Raw genomic sequence first — 17,816 nt, forward strand, 5'->3', positions numbered from 1 at the left:
ATGATTTATTTAGAATTAATGTTAGAAATGATGCACTTCGTCAGTGAGGCCATAATTGTCAAAATGCTTTTCCTTATTTTCTTGAATGTCCGTTATATATAATTCAAAGAAAACAAATGTTAACTTCTTTAAAAAATATAGTGAATTATAGAGCATGCATTGATATTTAACTCATCTTAAATGGCAATATCACTCTCGCTCAGTGAAAACCAGAATGTTTTTAAATCTGTACATATCTACATCCATAACACTAAACAATTTAAATAACTCTGTACATATCTTTACCCTTTGTCTGCCTCTAGTTGAACTTTGTTATAATATACTGTTGTAAATATGTGGAGAGGGCTTATTTAAGTTGGATAACTTGTGACCCATTCGTTTCTTAATTGAATAAAATATCAATCAATCAATAACCTGGTGGTTTCCCTGTACGTTATCATGTTCCTAAATTTGTTTGAATAATGTAATGCATTAGTGTATTGCTATGACAGATTGTACAGAATACCCTGACTGTACACTATTTCTTCCTGGTAGTATTAGACTAACAGCTAGTCTCTGAAATGAACATATTTTACTGAAAAAACATCCATAGTGAACAAAAAATAACATAATGAAATGGAGCCCTGAGCCTTTCTTCATTTTCAGAAATCTAGACTTGCCACATTTTCAAGACTTACGTAGGCTTTCTTGGATATTTATACTTCAGGGTCTGTACGACAGACTATGGTAGTATGTACATACACAGAAAATAACTCATTCCACTGGATTTTCACTGTTACAGACTGGTAGCTCTATCAGTGTCTAGACAAGTAACCATGCAGTGTCTGCCCTGGAAGTGTTTTATGTTCAGATGATAATCAACCAAACTAATGTACAAACAAGGGGAAGTGAGTTGGAGCAGACTGGAGATATAACAGAACAGCTTCATGGTGCACAGCTACCAGGCTAGCTATTCTCAAAACGTTCGCAGCCCTACGAACTTCTTAAGCCCATTCTTAACACACAGACTACGATCAAAGTTAAGAAATTTCAGGGCTTCCAACGTTTCGAGAATAAGGGCCCTGAACAATGCATTGGTATTCTTTACAATCATGAAACAGATAGGATTCATTCAAACATGTGTAATCATAGCCACAGCAATATCCTAAGGCCTTCAATTCAATAGTATGTTTTGACATGAATGTATTATTCCAATCAATCAAGTGTGATGTGTAGGTGGGGTGGGTATATTTGGGAATGGTGATGACCACTAAAAAAGGGAAGGGTAAAGTGATGGTTTTATTATCCTTGCTTCAGGCTATTTCAAGACTGAAACTGAGAAGTTGAAGCTGACAAACTGACAAAGAGATTTACAGGAAGTACAGGAATGTCCTATACACACAAAAAATGACGATGGATGCAACAAAATCCGCATCCACGGGGACGAAGAAAGAAAAGTCCAAATAATTTTTTTTTAAAATATGTTGATCAAGTAACAATAAGTTATCACTGAGTCTGCTACTAGCCAGGCTATGATATCATTTGCAGTTTAATTACTGTGATGATCATGATACACTATACAATAACAGTGACTGAATTGCAACAAAATTATAACATCAGTGTTCCTGGTGGTTTTGAAAATTGCCGGTGGCTTATTCCAACAGGATCTGAAAATCCCGGCTGAGCTAGTTTTTATCCGGAGACAAAGTAATCAGTATTCATAACGAAATACTGTCAATAAATGTGTTGCAGGGTGTGCTGCGTGTTGCTTGTTGTTTGAGGATGTGTTCATTAGACCTACATTAAATACAATTATCACTTCAATGCCATGCTGAGACAATCAGAAAATGATTTCAGCTGTCCAACGACATTCAATTAAAGTGTTCACAATGTCATTAAATAAATTGACTAAACTGGTGAATAAAATCAACAACACCATTCATAGAAGTTGTCAAACATACATATAAATTACTCTGCCCATCCTTTTATGCGATCGTGTAATGTAAGTCTAGTCACTGACAAATGACATTTCGGCTTTCGCCACCTCAGTCTTTACGCTCAGACACGATGTTTAATGAAGAAAACGCGCATGAAGTACATTTGTCACAAGTCATACCACAGCACGATACATCCAGTAGGTTCCATAATTTACATATTGATAGCAATTTCTTGCTTAATGCGTTCAAAATACCATTGTTTTACCTAAAACTTTCGTCTAAAGGTTTTCGTTCACGAGGACAGGATCCACTACTGTAATATGATTAGCTGCCTTGGGTCATGTGCCTGATTTTGGCCAATCACAATCACTATAGCAGACTGTGTCTAAAACATACCAGTAGAAACCAATTTTTATCCTACAAAATTGCTCCTTACAACTGTGAAAATATTCTTGGCATGGGTTCAGTGATACAGTTGATAATCACAGCTTTCAAACGATACCTGCCATCAAGCAAATCACCTCGCATGTTATTCATGCGAAGCTTATAAAATGGAGGTATTTTCCACTACTGTATCATGTTAGCGAGTGGAAAGCTTCTGATAAGGAAAAATTGGCAACTAGATATACTATTTAAGATATCTTTTTATGATAATTTTCTGATTAAGTAAATATGACAAAATAAAGAAAAAGGCATGGGGCTGTTATGACATGTCACAATTGGAAAAAACATCGCCATCTTTTTCCATACCCTTAACCACTGGATTAGATGTTTGACTTTTATTTTGCATCCTATTTGTTCCCGAAAGAACCCTGTCAGTGTAAGCTGTTCCTCTTTTACTACTGGAAGCCATTTTTCACACTACGCATAATTATCACTTGCTACGGCTATGAATAAATAACAAGGCATAGCAGTGTGCGACTGTCTGTATCAGCCAATCACATGGAATGGTTTGATCTGCATATGCTAAATGTTCTAAATTCTATATCTAGATGTGCCAAGACATTGTTTTTAACTGCAATTACATTAAATTTACCAATAAAAGGCAACTCAATGCAATGAAAAATTTACAGACGGCAGTAGAAAATACCGGATCACCACAATTTTTAATGGTAATTATTAGAGAATGGGAACACTGAACGTAGTATAAATAATTATATTTAAGTGTCTGGGGCCCCCATTTTGTAGTCCAGAACCCCTGAAAATTAAGAGTACGAGTCCTAGGGATCCTCAAATACAGGATTCAAGGTAAATCCCTGTTGACAAAATATGCTATCTGTCTCATTTTCCCAAAAGACAGGATTAGATGTGGAAAAATTAATAAATAAGTATGTGCAATCAGTTCCACATGACTGCACACACCAGTTGCCATACTACATAACAGTTAGACACATTGTTATCTTTCACTGAATGTAATCAACATCTTTGTACCATATGCTTATTTGCATAACAATGAAAGAGAATAGGTATATGCTTCTGGGCGTGTCATCTAAATAAACTGTCAGAACAGTATGACATGGCTAACATAGTTGCAAATGAAAACATTCGTGGAAGAAACATGACCAAAAATAAAAGAAAGTGTCAATAACACTTGAATATATTTCAATTTGTTCAGTTAGTGATTTGTGGGCATCACAGTTACTGATAACTGATGGCAAGCAACACTGAATCTATCAAAAGCGTAAAACATAAATTTTATTCTAAGAGTCATAGGTCACTGAGCAACAATGGAACGCTGTCTACTTAAAACGACAGACTCCAAATCGTTATGATGTAGCCTTTATCTCTTTCCACTCAGTCTATCAATACACTTCCACTTCCTACGTTTTTTTCTGCACGGCACTTCCCGATGTAGGCTGTGCAAGGAATAGGACACTTCCACGACGAAAATAATGTCGCAGCGGTGGTTTCAATAAACTGGAAATAGACAGCTTATAAATGACATGAAATGACAAAGATCTTCGTAGTCTTATCTGACATTCCTCAGCCACAAAGTATTATTGACAACTGTCAGCTGTCTGATTGCACGGTTCCCTGGTTATCGTCACAATGAAGCGTTACAGTTTTGCATGCACACCTTTGATTTTTTTTGCATTTACTGTATGACTGACAAATATAATTTTGCCAAATATACAAGTATTTCAAACCGCCTACCATGGGTCTGACAGCAAATAAACTAGATGCCGGGAAACACCTTTTACTACTTGCTCGCACTCATCTCCGAATCGTCTATATACACGACGTCGTGTATATTGTGGTACAATATACACGACTGGATAATTTCCATCCCAGCTTTGCAAGACGCGCTGTGATTGGTAGATTCCTTTAAACTGGTTACAGGCCCTTGTACCGCTGGAGGACTACCGTTACAGTAGGTGTCATCCGGACCTTTTAAGGGTTATTTTAAGGCATAGTCTTCCCCATATTTTCCCACAAGTTATGAATCGCTATCACTGACAGTTGTTAGCGGAATGTTGATAAAACTGACATCACTAGACACGAGGGCGAGATTCTATATATCATAAAAAATAATTTCAATGAAAAACGTCCATCTCTCAATACTGAACTACCATTAGACTTGCAGTGCAACGACATCACAGCGTTGTGAAGTCATCAAGTTCATGACGTCATATGAATGTCCGGGCATTGTACAAAATCTACTCCCAAAACGATGTCCCATAGGAGATGTCGTTTGATCTCACACAAGATATCTCCTCTGGAACACAGCTTTTGACGATATAGAGGATATTATATATGAGTGGCCATGTCATACTATGTTTACGACACGAGAGTCTAAATATTGATATTTCTCGATCGAGAGCGAGGGATATACCGACATTTGGGCTGGAGTTCCGTAAACATAGTATGTCATACGCACCAATTTAATATTCTGTTTATTACCGAAGTCGTTCCATTGAGGAAAATAAAACTTTCAAACACACGCGCCGTCGTCGCAACAGAAGAAGCGTGACGTCATGACATTGTTCATTACGTCACATTACCATGACAAAGTGATATTTTGTCCTAAGGCATCGTATGAAAAATACGAACCCCGATATGTTTGCCCTCGAAGGTAATAAAAATAGGTCTGTAAAATTAATTTCTTTATAACCGTAACCGATATGTATCGAGTGGCCATTTTGACCTGTTCCCTCGTATTAAGTATAAATTGTAATGACTGCATTAGAAGGTACGAAAATATATTACAAATATATCTACAAATAACATTTGAAGCATAACTTCATTTTTTAAAGATACAAATTTTGAATCCACACTGTTTGTTGCGCAAAAAAGTTGTCTATTGTAAATTAATATGTCATTATGGAATGATTTTACCAGTTATAACGTCTCACGAATATATCCTAAGGTTAACATAGAGTTTTCTTGTGAATGACATCATTATATAAACGGTAAAAGGACCGTAGTGCATATAGCACACATATATATACACGACATTGTCTTGTCGTGAGCATAAGAGCATCAAGCATAAAAGACAGCTGTTGCTATTGGTTAGTTTTAGAGAAAAGTGTAAAATGTGACCAATTAAATTCAATGTAGTGTTCTGGAAATAATTCAAAACAACTTCTTTGATTGGCTTTTATTTTGCACCATTGACCAATAGATAAAACTGTCACAAAAGGAAACTACTTCCGGGAAACCTCGATTTGATGTCACCCTTTTCCGGTTGAGAGCCATTACGTTGAGAGGGGTGTGAGCCGGTTTCACGTAATCCTCAGCCATCTCCCAACAGTTCACGTCTTACGCCAAGAACTCATAATGGCGAAACTATTAGGAAATTTTCTCATTTTGATGCTCCTGTTATTGCCAACAACTATGATGTTTGCTGGACAAGGTAAGCACTTGTAACGTGGTAAAACATCTGTTAGGACACGCATTGTTTACATCTACGTGGCAGTATTTGAGTCGTGAAAACTGCATTATAGAGGAAATATCATTGACTTTTGTGTTCAGTTGTGATAATATTTTAAAGTTTAACTTAGTGATAATTTCATTTTTCACCATTTGGATTGTATATTTCGTTTAACGGTCATGTACTCCAATGACAGTCTGGTGCTTAATGTGAAGTTCGGGACACCTGCAGTTTACGGGTCCCTGCCTTCGGCAGTCACCCGGAAGTAGAATGTTCCTTCAGAAGGATAGTCACCTGTAACGATACGAATCAACAGTGCTGCACTTGTTTACGATATCCAATTTATCCTTAATAACGACAGATCGTTCCTGGATATTACATGCCTGTGTCTTCAACTTTCTTGATTGTGACGGAACATTTTGTCAATAAGATTCTCTATGTACTAAAACACCCCCACCCGAAATCCATTGTAGTTTTCACTAAAGATACAGCATGTACAGTGTCCTCAGGGAAATAATGATGGTAAAATGTATTAATTTCCAATATGGTGTTAGAGTGAGCAAATCGGTCAGCGTAACATATGCCACAAAAATGTCTGAACACAGCTTTATGTATGGCCGCTCAAATACCAGTGAGTTATACACTAACAGACTACCTATTCTGCCACTATTCTTGTGCTCACATCCATTTAACTTTCTATGAAGTTGTCTTGGTTAAACTTGTAACTTTACATAGCAATGCTGCAACAATATCATGATAGTCATACCAGAAGTGGTCATCACAGTGTGTGATGGGAGGAATTTAGGCCACAGGCGAGCGACCACTTTAACCTGCACACTAACCCACAGCCCCAGATTTGCAAAGAGAATCCAGGATAGGATGCAGATCATGTTATCTTTTCTACACTGACACAATTTTGCTGTGCAGTAAATCTCAAATGCACTGGTGAATGTATTGCTGTTATTTAATAATTCATTGTTCTAATGATAGACAGTAACACAGATTTGACGCTACCAACTGTCCTGAAAAATCTTACTGTTTGCATTTGCATATGTAATCATATTTTGTGAACATATGCTTCTGAGCTTCTTGTCCTATTCATCTAAATCTGTGACAAGAGGCTATTGTTTTGTTCATACCTATTTCAGAAAACACCTGTTGAATTTCAGTGATTGCAGTATGTTTTGTACGAAAGATTGTAAATATGTAGTCCAAATCTTTTGGGTGTGAAATTTTCAGTACAATCCTGAATCATGTTAAATGTAACAACCTTGAAGCCAACACTCTTGTACATACCCGTCGTGTCAGTTGTCACCCTGTCTCAAAGTTTAGTGTTGATCTAATTAACAGGCAGGACCAGCAGCTTTGCCATGGCAGAGGATGCTGGGAATGACCCAATAGAAGGCGAAGATGATGAAGCAACGGTTGAGACCGACGAGGGAGCACAAACTGGCGATAGTGGCGAGGAAGGAGAAGTACTGGCCACAGAAAAGGTGGGTGGGTTCAAATGTAAGACAGATATGGGTTCAGTGTAAAAGTGTCAGTTGATAATAGATATTAATAGCAGTGTTTAAAGTCAAATTGGCTTTGCTGTAACCTTTAATTATGGAAGGTTAGGCATGTCCTATGGCCTAGATTAAGATTGATATGCTTTAGCCAGTGCTCAAGAAATAGGGCTCCGATCATCTTGGCATAAGGATTACTTTTAGGAACACAACACTCATTGCTCATGCCACATTTTCTTTCCTTTACATATAAAGCCCAATTTCTGGGGGGCCCCTGTGTGATATTGATGGAATATTTCTGAAAATGGCATAAATCACATTTGTATTTAACATAAGCTTTTTTTCTGTGTTCACATGTGAAAGTTTGTATTACAGGAAGAGGAGGAAGATCAGCCACTGAAACCATCTGAGAATGCCGACACCTTCATCTTGTTCATGAATCCTGACATTCCATCTGGGGACAACAGAGGTTAGCATGTTATATTGTTATGATTTATGTCCTTCTTGAAGGCAGGTGTTAAGTTGACAAAAGGCTCTAGCATGTTTAAGAAGTTATTCATACTCCATGCACACTTCAGTAGTGTCCTTTTCTTAAGCAGTGTAGTAATCCTGTGAGTGTTATCACACAGACATCTGATTCTCACACTGATAGTGTATAGCTTCTCACTGGTTCAAGGGATAAGTCAAAGGTGCTTAATGTACGTATGCAGAACTTAACCTCTACCCACCAACATAGGTGTCCCAGGACCCCTAATTTATAGTTATTCCAATAATATGGAGTGGTCGATACACGTGTTGAAATATCAACAGTTAGAAGACTTATGAATAGATTTGTATGCCACATTATTCATTATAGTATTTTAAATATTATTAAAACATTATCTGTTGTACTTCCCTCAGAAATCCCTGCTGGGAAATTGGTTCGAGTGCTCGTGGGGTTCACCAATAAGGGAGACAAGGATTTTATTGTGGAAACCATGGATGGATCTTTCCGCTACCCACAAGATTTCTCTTTCTACGTCCACAATGTGAGTAAACTGGGTTGAATCTAGGGACAAATAGATGTAATGACGTATTAGATTATTTCCGTTTGTGTTCTTTAGTTTGTGGTGTGAATGTTTGACTGTATCTTGTTTCTTTGTCGAAATGGAAATGATTGAATCGAAGGGAACAAACCTTACAGGCAAATTTTAGTGCACTGCAGTCTGTTTTTCCTTATCAAATACAACCCAAATATTTCATCAGATCAGCTGACTTAAACATTTTGACAGAAGAATATTGTATAGTCTACAAAAATATGACGTGGTTCAAAATACCCGACTAAAACTTGCATTCTAGTGATGACAATTTTGCTATAAGATAATCTTTCAGATGCCATTGTTTTTTGGGGCAGACATTAGTCATTCTGACAGAAAGTCAGCATGTCTGCAACTTGGATTGAATGCAAAATTACACCTTGATAAGTGTGTCATTAGTGTAAACAAATCCTACCTACCTCAATTTTGTAGGAGTGTAATCAAAACCACAACATTTCTTTTATTTGGTCTAAATCAGCATCCTAAAGTGAAACAATCTTGCAACCATTAGTGAATTTTTGTGCTTTATGAAAGTGGTAAAAATATCTGAATCCCCCAGGAAAGAAATGTTTCTGCACCATTGATGTAACCGTCAATAAACAGTAAAAATAGTGACAGTGTATGTTAAATATACAGTCATCTCGCGCTATAACACTGGCCTTGAGGTCCACAGATGCCCCCCTCCACACACACACATAATGTGGAACAAAGGCCAAGAAAAATCGTATTTTCCATGGACATAACAGAACTGCCATACACGTATTATGCTTAGTCAAAACTATATTGTATCGTTGAAGGTGGAAATAAACAAACTTTGAAAATTAAATTAAAACGTATGTGTACGGGAAGCTTGCAATCAAGAAAACATGATAATGTTAAAGGTCACATGCAACCCAAAAATCAAACGTAATTAAAACACATTTATTACTTATTCATGACATATAATATACATTGCTGCATTTAAAAAAACCCAAATAAACGCAATTATAAGCGTACAATCACGATTCAAAAGTGCAATATTTTGTACTTGGGCTTACTTCCCCCGAAACGAAGCCCTCGGGAGACTGAACCCAGTTATAGCGGGTGGATATGCACTCAAGTGTAACGACGGCTTCCGATTGGCTGTTTCATTTGCTGATATGCTGAGGGTTCATTGTGTGTACAGAAAGATGATCTGTTTGATGGGCATTTTAGAAGTATGGCGAGTCACAAGAAAGTAAGATTCTTTATGGATAACAACTTCTTTTTGTGTACTTGATGCGTCGTTTCAGTATGGATTCACAAACAAAATCATATACACGAAAAGAAGTTGTTATCCATGAAGGATGTATATAGAGATGTTGGGTTTGGAAAATACATGTTCTTTGAATTTGTGCTCAATCCAGTAAAAAATGTCAGTAGAGATGGTAAACTACTGCGTGGCTGGAATCTGTCATTTGTCCAAGTACAAAACAGGACTTGAAACTGACAAGAGTTTGCACCAGTTTCTGTCAGATCCAGTCATCCGAAAAAAATGAATGTAGTTTGTTTGCAACTCACAGACATAAGAATATGTCATGTGTATCACACGTGCCTAGTTACATAATGTGGCAGACACGGGACTTGGGTGCACGAGTCATAAATCAACTTATTTTCTTTATGTCGTATAGTCTGATAGGTGTTCAGTTCAAATTGCACATGGTCAATGATTGAAGCTGTGTATTGCATGTTGTCTTTAGCAGACAGGCAGACAGACATGTAGGTGTGAATAAACCAGACACTGAGCTTTCTCTATGACAGACTGCTTACCACAATCAACAAGTTGTTTTACGTAACGAGTAGATTGTTATTGTTTGTGTACACAACCAAGATTAGACTACTGCTCACGACCTCAGATGCTGGGCATGCATACTGTTTCAAGCTCCGCGAACCTATTCACTGCGCATGCGTTATGGACGCAGCGCAGCACAGCTGTTGAAACCTGTTTTCCCGCCAGCGCTGGGGGGAATTTAGTGAAGTGTTTAAACTCCAATTTTGCGGCTTTTTTTTCATCGCGTTTTTTTTTGTAGGTTGAATAGGCATTTTTTATGATTTGTTTCGGTAAGTGCATACCGAAAGGTACCAGAATCTGCAAAGTTGTGTTTTACGTTGCATGTGACCTTTAATTGTTATTCCTGTTTTGCTACCTGTTCTTCAACTAAGTCAGAAATAGCAATCAGCTGTGTACAGATGTCTTGGTCCAATGTTCCGGTAATGTTTATTGACGATTGAAATCAAGAAATTAAGTTATGTAAAGAGCAAATAAACAACAATATTATTTACCCTCGATCGTTGATACCACTCCAGATGCAAAATCAATTGCCTGTATCACACAAAATAGCGAGCAAAATTCAACAAGATCAGTCGTCTGCTAGTGACAGGTTATGCATGAAACAGGAAGCCACGTGATCAAAACACTCTCACAGTGCAGTGGGAAAAGTATGGCTCACCGTCGAAAACACGTACAAATGTACCGGGATGTGACAAGCGACTGCAGTTTCACCGATACGATGTTATAAACTCTATTTTTTTACACATGATACTTTTTTGTGAAATAGATGAATATACCTTTGTCACTCATGTTTAGCAAAATCAAAACTTATCAAAATCAAAAAATATTAAAGATAAAAATTTTGTCATATACTGTCAAAAACCCCTAACACTGGGATATATAATGCATGTTTTCTGCAAATAGATTTAACAGAACACGGGCTGTTACCTGTCTAGGTTCATTTTACATAAGAGACAGTTTGACAAGTCACCACTGACTTCCCTTGATTGTGAAAAACAAAATGTTATCCATTTACTTGCTAAAAATAACATCAGTGAGTCAATAACGCGGGTCTCGGAATCCATGGATTACGAGGTTGTAATCTGCTCGTAGCTGCTAAGACTAATGTGAAATTGGTTCTATCACGGTAGGTGCGAAAAACAGACTTGTGAATGTGGTACGTGGACGTTATACTCCTATGGAATGGGGTAATGCTATTTCTCACGGTGTCTCCCTTGCTCCTGTCAACAGTTTTAATGAATAAAAATGGGACTAATCAAATAAAATGTGTTTTCTGACATCATACGTTCTTGGATGACTGTTTAATCGTGCTATAGCGCAGTTACTACTATGATGTTGGTATGATTATTATTTAGAAAAACCCTGCATGTTTTAAGCATCTGAAATACAACTGATATATACGATAAACACTGTCAGTTGCCATCTGCACTGAATTTCCCTAGTTTACGTTATTTACCAGAGTGCAACAGCGGATTTGTTAATGAGCTATTTTGATTTTGTGAAGGGATGTGATCACAGTTCAACTTTTCTTACGGGAGCCACGGGTTACCTCGCGGTTTAACCGAATCTGCGGTATCGCAAAACGTGTTATTTCGAGGAATTACTGTATTATAATAGGTCAGTTAGATTGTGTGATGTCAGATGTTTCAGAAATAATTTATGAACTTGTCAATAAGCCAATTGTTTCCGACTAAACACTTTTCAGTTTTGTGGTCACTTATGTTGAAGAATGTCCTTATTCTAGGTATTTGCTTTTTTTAACAATAAATCAGATCATTATTACCTGATAGACATCATATTTGTGCGTCTGAAAGACTGTGTTGTGACTGTTCCAGTTCACCACAGTGTCATATAGCCAAGTTGTGGAGCCCAAGAAGCAAGCAACATTTGAATACGGATTCACTGCCAATGAAGCCTTCAATGCCAGGCCTTTCGGTCTCACAATCAACCTCAACTACAAAGACAGCGTGAGTATGAGTGCCAGTGTTTGGAGTTGTCTCCCCTCCTAATTGTGAACATACTTATGAACAGAGGAGTTTCAGTTTTCTGTTCTGTAAGAGATGGCATAAACTCGGCGTTTGCTTCTGGTTAGAGTGTAGGTGGCCCCAAAATAAGCTATTTCATTAACATAGTGAGACTTGCTGCTACAGACAAACAGCAGTAAAAAATTAAACTTAGTATTGTGAACTGTTATAAATGATATGGCTGGAATGTGTGCAGATTCTATCATTGTATGTAACTGTAAGTTGAAGTACACAGTGTTGTCAACATTCCATGGTGGTAAGTTGTCATTTTGCATGATAGTGTTACATGATGAGTGTCGTAAAGTATTGGTGTCCTGGGGAACCTGCAGGTTGATAGTGACTGTGTGATGATATGTTGTTCAGTCTCCAAACAACTTGCTAGATAAACAGTGGAGAAGCTAGAGCACAACCATTGTTACATGATGGACTGTGTGTAGAACTTACTCTCCCATTACTTCATTTTAGACAACTCTTTATGACCAAGCCATGGGACAAGTTAATGTCTGTTTTTAAGTTGGTCATATTTATGGATAAAGCCATTGATAAGTCAAGACCTCTATACTTACAGTACTGTTAATATTTCCTTTTCTGTGGGTTTAGGGTAATTTTTCAAGAACATTTGTTTATTGTATTTTTAGAAACCAAAGGATTTCTTTGTGGCTTATGATCTTTTGGTATTGAGTGTAATTTACATACTCAGCAAGTGCTTACAGGAAGAAATGTGCACTTCAGTTTATTGTCTTTGTCTTTTCTCATGTTAGATCAGTGAAACTCTCAACCAAGTAATATCTTGTAAAATATTTTGTGATATTATTTGCATGATATGTGACTGTCATCACGGTCAGGATGACCTTCCTGGATGCCATAGTTACATCCATAAATCAGAATGTTACTTCTATTGATTCAGTCTTGGTTTAATATAAGTTTGTCAGGGTCTTTAATGGTTGTCAGCGTTTTGCAAGAAAAATCATCCTTTGACACTTGAAAAAACTAAGGCATCAACATAATACAAATGAAAAAGTGGAGATACTGTTGTAATGTAAAAGTATCAGCTCTTCTGCTTAGAAATAGCTTAAGATGTTAGGCATTATGTGTGGCAGTTGTAGTGATATATCAGGTGAATGTGTTGTGCAGCCTGTACAGCAGACTAGGCCACTCTGTAGTGCTTGGTCTTCCTGATGGTTGCAAGAATAATGGAGAATAGTTTGAGTGATGGATCCATTTTGTGTTCATCAATTAGGATTTCTCCTACAGTTGTAAACCTAGTAAATTTAAACTCTTTACACATTTGCTATGATCCAGACCCGTGAAGGTCCCAGGGTAGAATAGGCCTTCAGCAACCCATGCTTGCCATAAAAGGCGACTATGCTTGTCGTAAGAGGCGACTAACGGGATCGGGTGGTCAGGCTCGCTGACGTGGTTGACGCATGTCATCGGTTCCCAATTGCGCAGATCGATGATCATGTTGTTGATCACTGGATTGTCTGGTCCAGACTCGATTATTTACAGACCGCCGCCATATAGCTGTAATATTGCTGAGTGCGGCGTAAAACTCAACTCACTCACTCACTGCTATGATCCAAAACTGATCTACACACTTCAGAATTTCAAACACCTTATGTGTCCATCTGCTTAAATCCTTTCATGTATTTTGGTCACTTTCTGGTTCCTCTAGGTTTACCGGTTAGAAAAGGTTTCCAGGAACCTATATTTGTTGGAGATGGTGTTTGGACCATTGAGAAAACGTTTTCATGGATGAAAAATGCACATGATTTGGTCAGGGAGAGGAAGTGTTGGTAGCATTTCCATGCATGCCTAATGGTTAAAGCATTTGCTCATCACACAGGGGCACAGTGTATGTAAAGTCCATTTCTGGATCCCCTGCCATGATATAGCTGGAATATTGCTAAAAGTGACGTAAAACCCACCCACCCACTCGATGAAACAGTTGCATCAGTATACTGCCATTAAGTACTTGTGTCACGTGGAACCTGCAGGTTGAGAGTGACTGGATGACTGCATGCCATTCAGTTTCCAGGCAACTTGCTAGATAGACTGTGGAGAAGCGAGAGCACAACCATTATTACTTGATGGGACTGTGTGTCAAACTTCTTTCCCACGTCTTGTGTCATATGACAGTTGGTAACCATGTCATCTGGTTTGTTGTTTTGTTTTCATTCTGGATGCTATCATGGATAACATTAATTAATTTGAGGAAAATTCGGGTAGTTTTTCTATTATAACTTAGAGATTCGTAGGGTTGGTGAACAACTTAAGAATACATTTTCTGATATCTCTTTTCAACAAGGTCAATATGCCAGGTGATACCAAGTAATTGTACTTTTTATCAAATATGAAGGGTCATGTCTGCCAGTTATCAGCCCTGTTGTTTTGTTTACTTAAATAAGTATGCCAGTACTGTTTGAAGCAGGGGGAGCAAATGGGGGTTGTGATTTCTCTGAAATCTTATTTTTATTCCATTTAGATCAATGATAAATCAAGTAATTATTTTAAAATGCTCTAACATTGACAAATACATCATTTTGACTTCATATAGATCCTTGAAAATTAGTAATGCTAATAAAATGTAAGAGTCGTTCGATATCATTCAACAATTTTGCTTCGATACACTTCAGATACACGACTCATTAGGTGTGGCAGTTGTAGTGATATATCAGGTGAATGTGTTGTGCAGTCTGTACAGCAGACTAGGCCACTCTGTAGTGCTTGGTCTTCCTGATGGTTGCAAGAATAATGGAGAATAGTTTGAGTGATGGATCCATTTTGTGTTTATCAATTAGGATTTCTCCTATAGTTGTAAACGTAGTTATACTGTTTACACATCCGATATGATGCGCCTCCTTGCAGTTCAGTTTGATTCAAGTCCTTCACATGTTTATCTTTTCTTCATGATCCCTGTGTGATTCCCCCTCAGATAAGATTTGTTTGTTCTTGAATTAGATTGAATTTGTAGGGTAAAGTTTGTGACTGTTGATTGTGTCGTACCATGACCGTGGGACAATATACCAGTCCTTAAAACTTTCCGACCAAGCAATTCAGCTTTCAAAAGTTTTTTGTCCGGATATGATGCATTATTGTAATTCTATAACCTTTTTCTTTCAGGAAGGCAACTACTTCCAAAATGCTGTTTACAATGAAACCATAACTGTTGTGGAGCCTGACGAGGGTTTGGATGGGGAAACGTAAGTTGATTACCAATGTGTTCAACCTTTACTGCAGACTATCCTACTTCAAAGTGTTTTATGTTCCTCACTACTAGAATAGAACTGGGATGTTTTGGCTGTTAAAGACATACTGATTTGATTGGTTAGGCTGTAATTGTTAGAGAAATCCAAACAGATTGGAGGGGCGATGGAGGTAGTCAAGTGGCTATATCATCGCATCAATGTCATGGGTTTGATTACCCTCATGGATACAATGTGGAGCCCATTTCTGGTGTCCCCAGACGGAATATTTCTGAAAACAGTAAAACCATACTCACATGCTCTCTAACAAATTGGAGTCTAAAGGCATTTTATATAAGCACTGTGCCAAATGTTCATTTAATGTTCAATGCATGGAATCAATAAATTTTTAACAAGGTTAATGATAACTAATGTTTTATGTGAGTGGTAGATGATGATACCTGTTCACATTGTTTATTGCAGCTTCTTCTTGTACGTGTTTTTGGCGGCAGTGGCTGTCCTTTTGCTAGTTGGAGCCCAGCAGTTGCTGTCCACTTATGGAGTGAGTTATCAACATGTCTTCTGATGCTATATGTTCATGCTCTATACAAAAGCATTCTTGGTTAAGTTTATAAAAATACTCATGCTGAGTCAAATAAAATTACAAGTCATGACTTATCTTAAATTGTCAGTGATAAATATTCACTTTGAAACATCAGTTATAGTTTTTTAGCCATCAAAAATATTATGAATTAATTCAAATAGCATAGGCATTGACTGTTATTCACATTTTTTTCTTTTTTTTTTTTTCCTTACCAGAGGAAACGTCTGATGCCAAAGCACAAACCCATTGTAGAAATGGGCACCCAGAAGTCAGATGTAGACTACGACTGGCTCCCAAAGGAAACGCTCCAGGAAATGAGTAAGTGTAGTTTGATGGATGCATCATATGAGCAACTTTTGGGGGTCACCAACAACCCAGTCTGTGGATACCCAATGCCCTGTGTATTTGCCTTGCTTAGCGCATCAGATCCACTAAAGAGTTGGTTTCCCCAGTGTATTGATTGCAGATCACACAGAATCGCTAGTGAAGAATCAGTATAGGGCTGCTCATTGTGTATACATATAATTTAGGTGGAAATAACTGTTGAAAAAATATTCCTGAAGCAGACATGAAGTACAGATTCTCTCTTCGTTGACGTTCATGCCTGCAAATGTAATTTGGTTTCAGAGTTGTCTCCCTTGACTAGGTAATTCTTTGTGTTTTGTGAACATCTGAACCTGACGCAATGATTCTCTTCCAGATCGTTCTCCTCGGCGTTCCCCAAAGCAATCACCTCGTCAGCGAAGAAGCAAAAGATCTTCGGGTTCTGGCGAGGAGTAAAGGAATGGCATCAGGAGCGAGCACCAATTCTGCTGCCTATCATGCGGGAGCACGACATCCCTGTCAATCTCATCACTGTTTTTCACAATAAAATATACACACCTCGTAAGCGTAGGCGACACTGCTTGTCTTTAACGCTAGGATTATCAAATGTAGATAGGTGTATTATGTGGACGTGAAAGAAAGTAGCCAGGACGACTGTCATCATGGTTGTAAGGAGAAAATGGAGGAAGACTGAGGAACATGGAGGAACTTTTGAGCATTTTGGTTGAAATTGATGTCTTTTTATTTTTGTTGTTTGAATGAAAGCATCTGAACACATTCACTGGCTGCTTTGGAAGATATGATAGTCATTTTGTCTTGTATTTATTGATGCACCTGTGAATTTGCCAGTTCCTTAACTATGCAAACAGAATTGTACATACACAACCACCCTGGTGTAATATTTTAACTGTTGAGATGTCCAAGAATATCTCCATTCCAAAATGTCCATGTACATTCCTACTTAATTTTTACAATAGGAAAAAAAATAAATCTGGTTATGGGTTACCTTTGCTAGCTTGCATAATTTCATTCTTGATCTAGTCTGATATTGTGTGTAACAAGAAGATCCAGTTAATCATGCCAGTATTTTTGTTTGGCATTCTGTTGAGATTCAGCTTTGCTGCTCATGTATTTCATTATCTAAGAATGATTAGGTATGTTGTCTGAGAATCTTCCAATGCTCAAATTTAAGGTGAGATCATATTGTATATTTCTGGATGAGGATGTGAGTCGTGTAAATATCATTTTAATAAAAAGTAAAAAAACAGTGGTTTCATTTTCAAGATATGTTCAGTACATATGCTTGTCTTAAGAAGAGACTAACGGGATCGGGTGGTCAGCCTTTATTTATTTTATTTTTTTAATCATTCTGTTATGAGTGTGGAAACTGAAACAATGGCTGTGTGCTCTGTGACCCATGGAGGTCTAGGGTAGAATAGGCCTTCAGCAACCCATGCTTGCCATGTAAGGCGACTATGCTAGTTGTAACAGACGACTAACA

General features: G+C 37.6%; 2 protein-coding genes across 2 annotated transcripts in view; one reads left to right on the forward strand and one right to left on the reverse strand.

Moving 5' to 3' along the window:
* The window catches only part of LOC137257956 (ataxin-1-like), a 98,000-nt gene extending 93,836 nt beyond the window's left edge, over positions 1 to 4,164 (reverse strand). Inside the window, exon 1 of the mRNA XM_067795475.1 lies at positions 4,071 to 4,164. The gene's annotated coding sequence lies outside the window, so the exon portion shown is untranslated. The remainder of the gene's footprint in view (positions 1 to 4,070) is intronic.
* A 1,383-nt stretch (positions 4,165 to 5,547) lies between these two features.
* LOC137258432 (translocon-associated protein subunit alpha-like) lies at positions 5,548 to 17,582 on the forward strand. The gene is made up of 9 exons (XM_067796110.1): positions 5,548 to 5,769; positions 7,138 to 7,280; positions 7,668 to 7,761; positions 8,193 to 8,320; positions 12,014 to 12,145; positions 15,326 to 15,405; positions 15,871 to 15,949; positions 16,207 to 16,309; positions 16,692 to 17,582. The coding sequence occupies exons 1-9, from the start codon at positions 5,694 to 5,696 to the stop codon at positions 16,769 to 16,771; spliced, it is 915 nt and encodes a 304-aa protein (XP_067652211.1). The 5' UTR covers positions 5,548 to 5,693; the 3' UTR covers positions 16,772 to 17,582.
* Positions 17,583 to 17,816: the final 234 nt, after the last annotated feature.

This window comes from Haliotis asinina, chromosome 12 (assembly GCF_037392515.1).
Source record: "Haliotis asinina isolate JCU_RB_2024 chromosome 12, JCU_Hal_asi_v2, whole genome shotgun sequence".
NCBI lineage: Eukaryota > Metazoa > Mollusca > Gastropoda > Lepetellida > Haliotidae > Haliotis > Haliotis asinina.

Excerpts from the sequence above, each read along its gene's own strand:
- LOC137258432 (XM_067796110.1), top strand. The coding sequence starts at position 5,694 with ATGGCGAAACTATTAGGAAATTTTCTCATTTTGATGCTCCTGTTATTG. Across the intron at positions 7,281-7,667 it reads AAGTACTGGCCACAGAAAAG|GAAGAGGAGGAAGATCAGCC; the intron begins GTGGGTGGGTTC and ends TTTGTATTACAG. Across the intron at positions 12,146-15,325 it reads ACCTCAACTACAAAGACAGC|GAAGGCAACTACTTCCAAAA; the intron begins GTGAGTATGAGT and ends TTTTTCTTTCAG.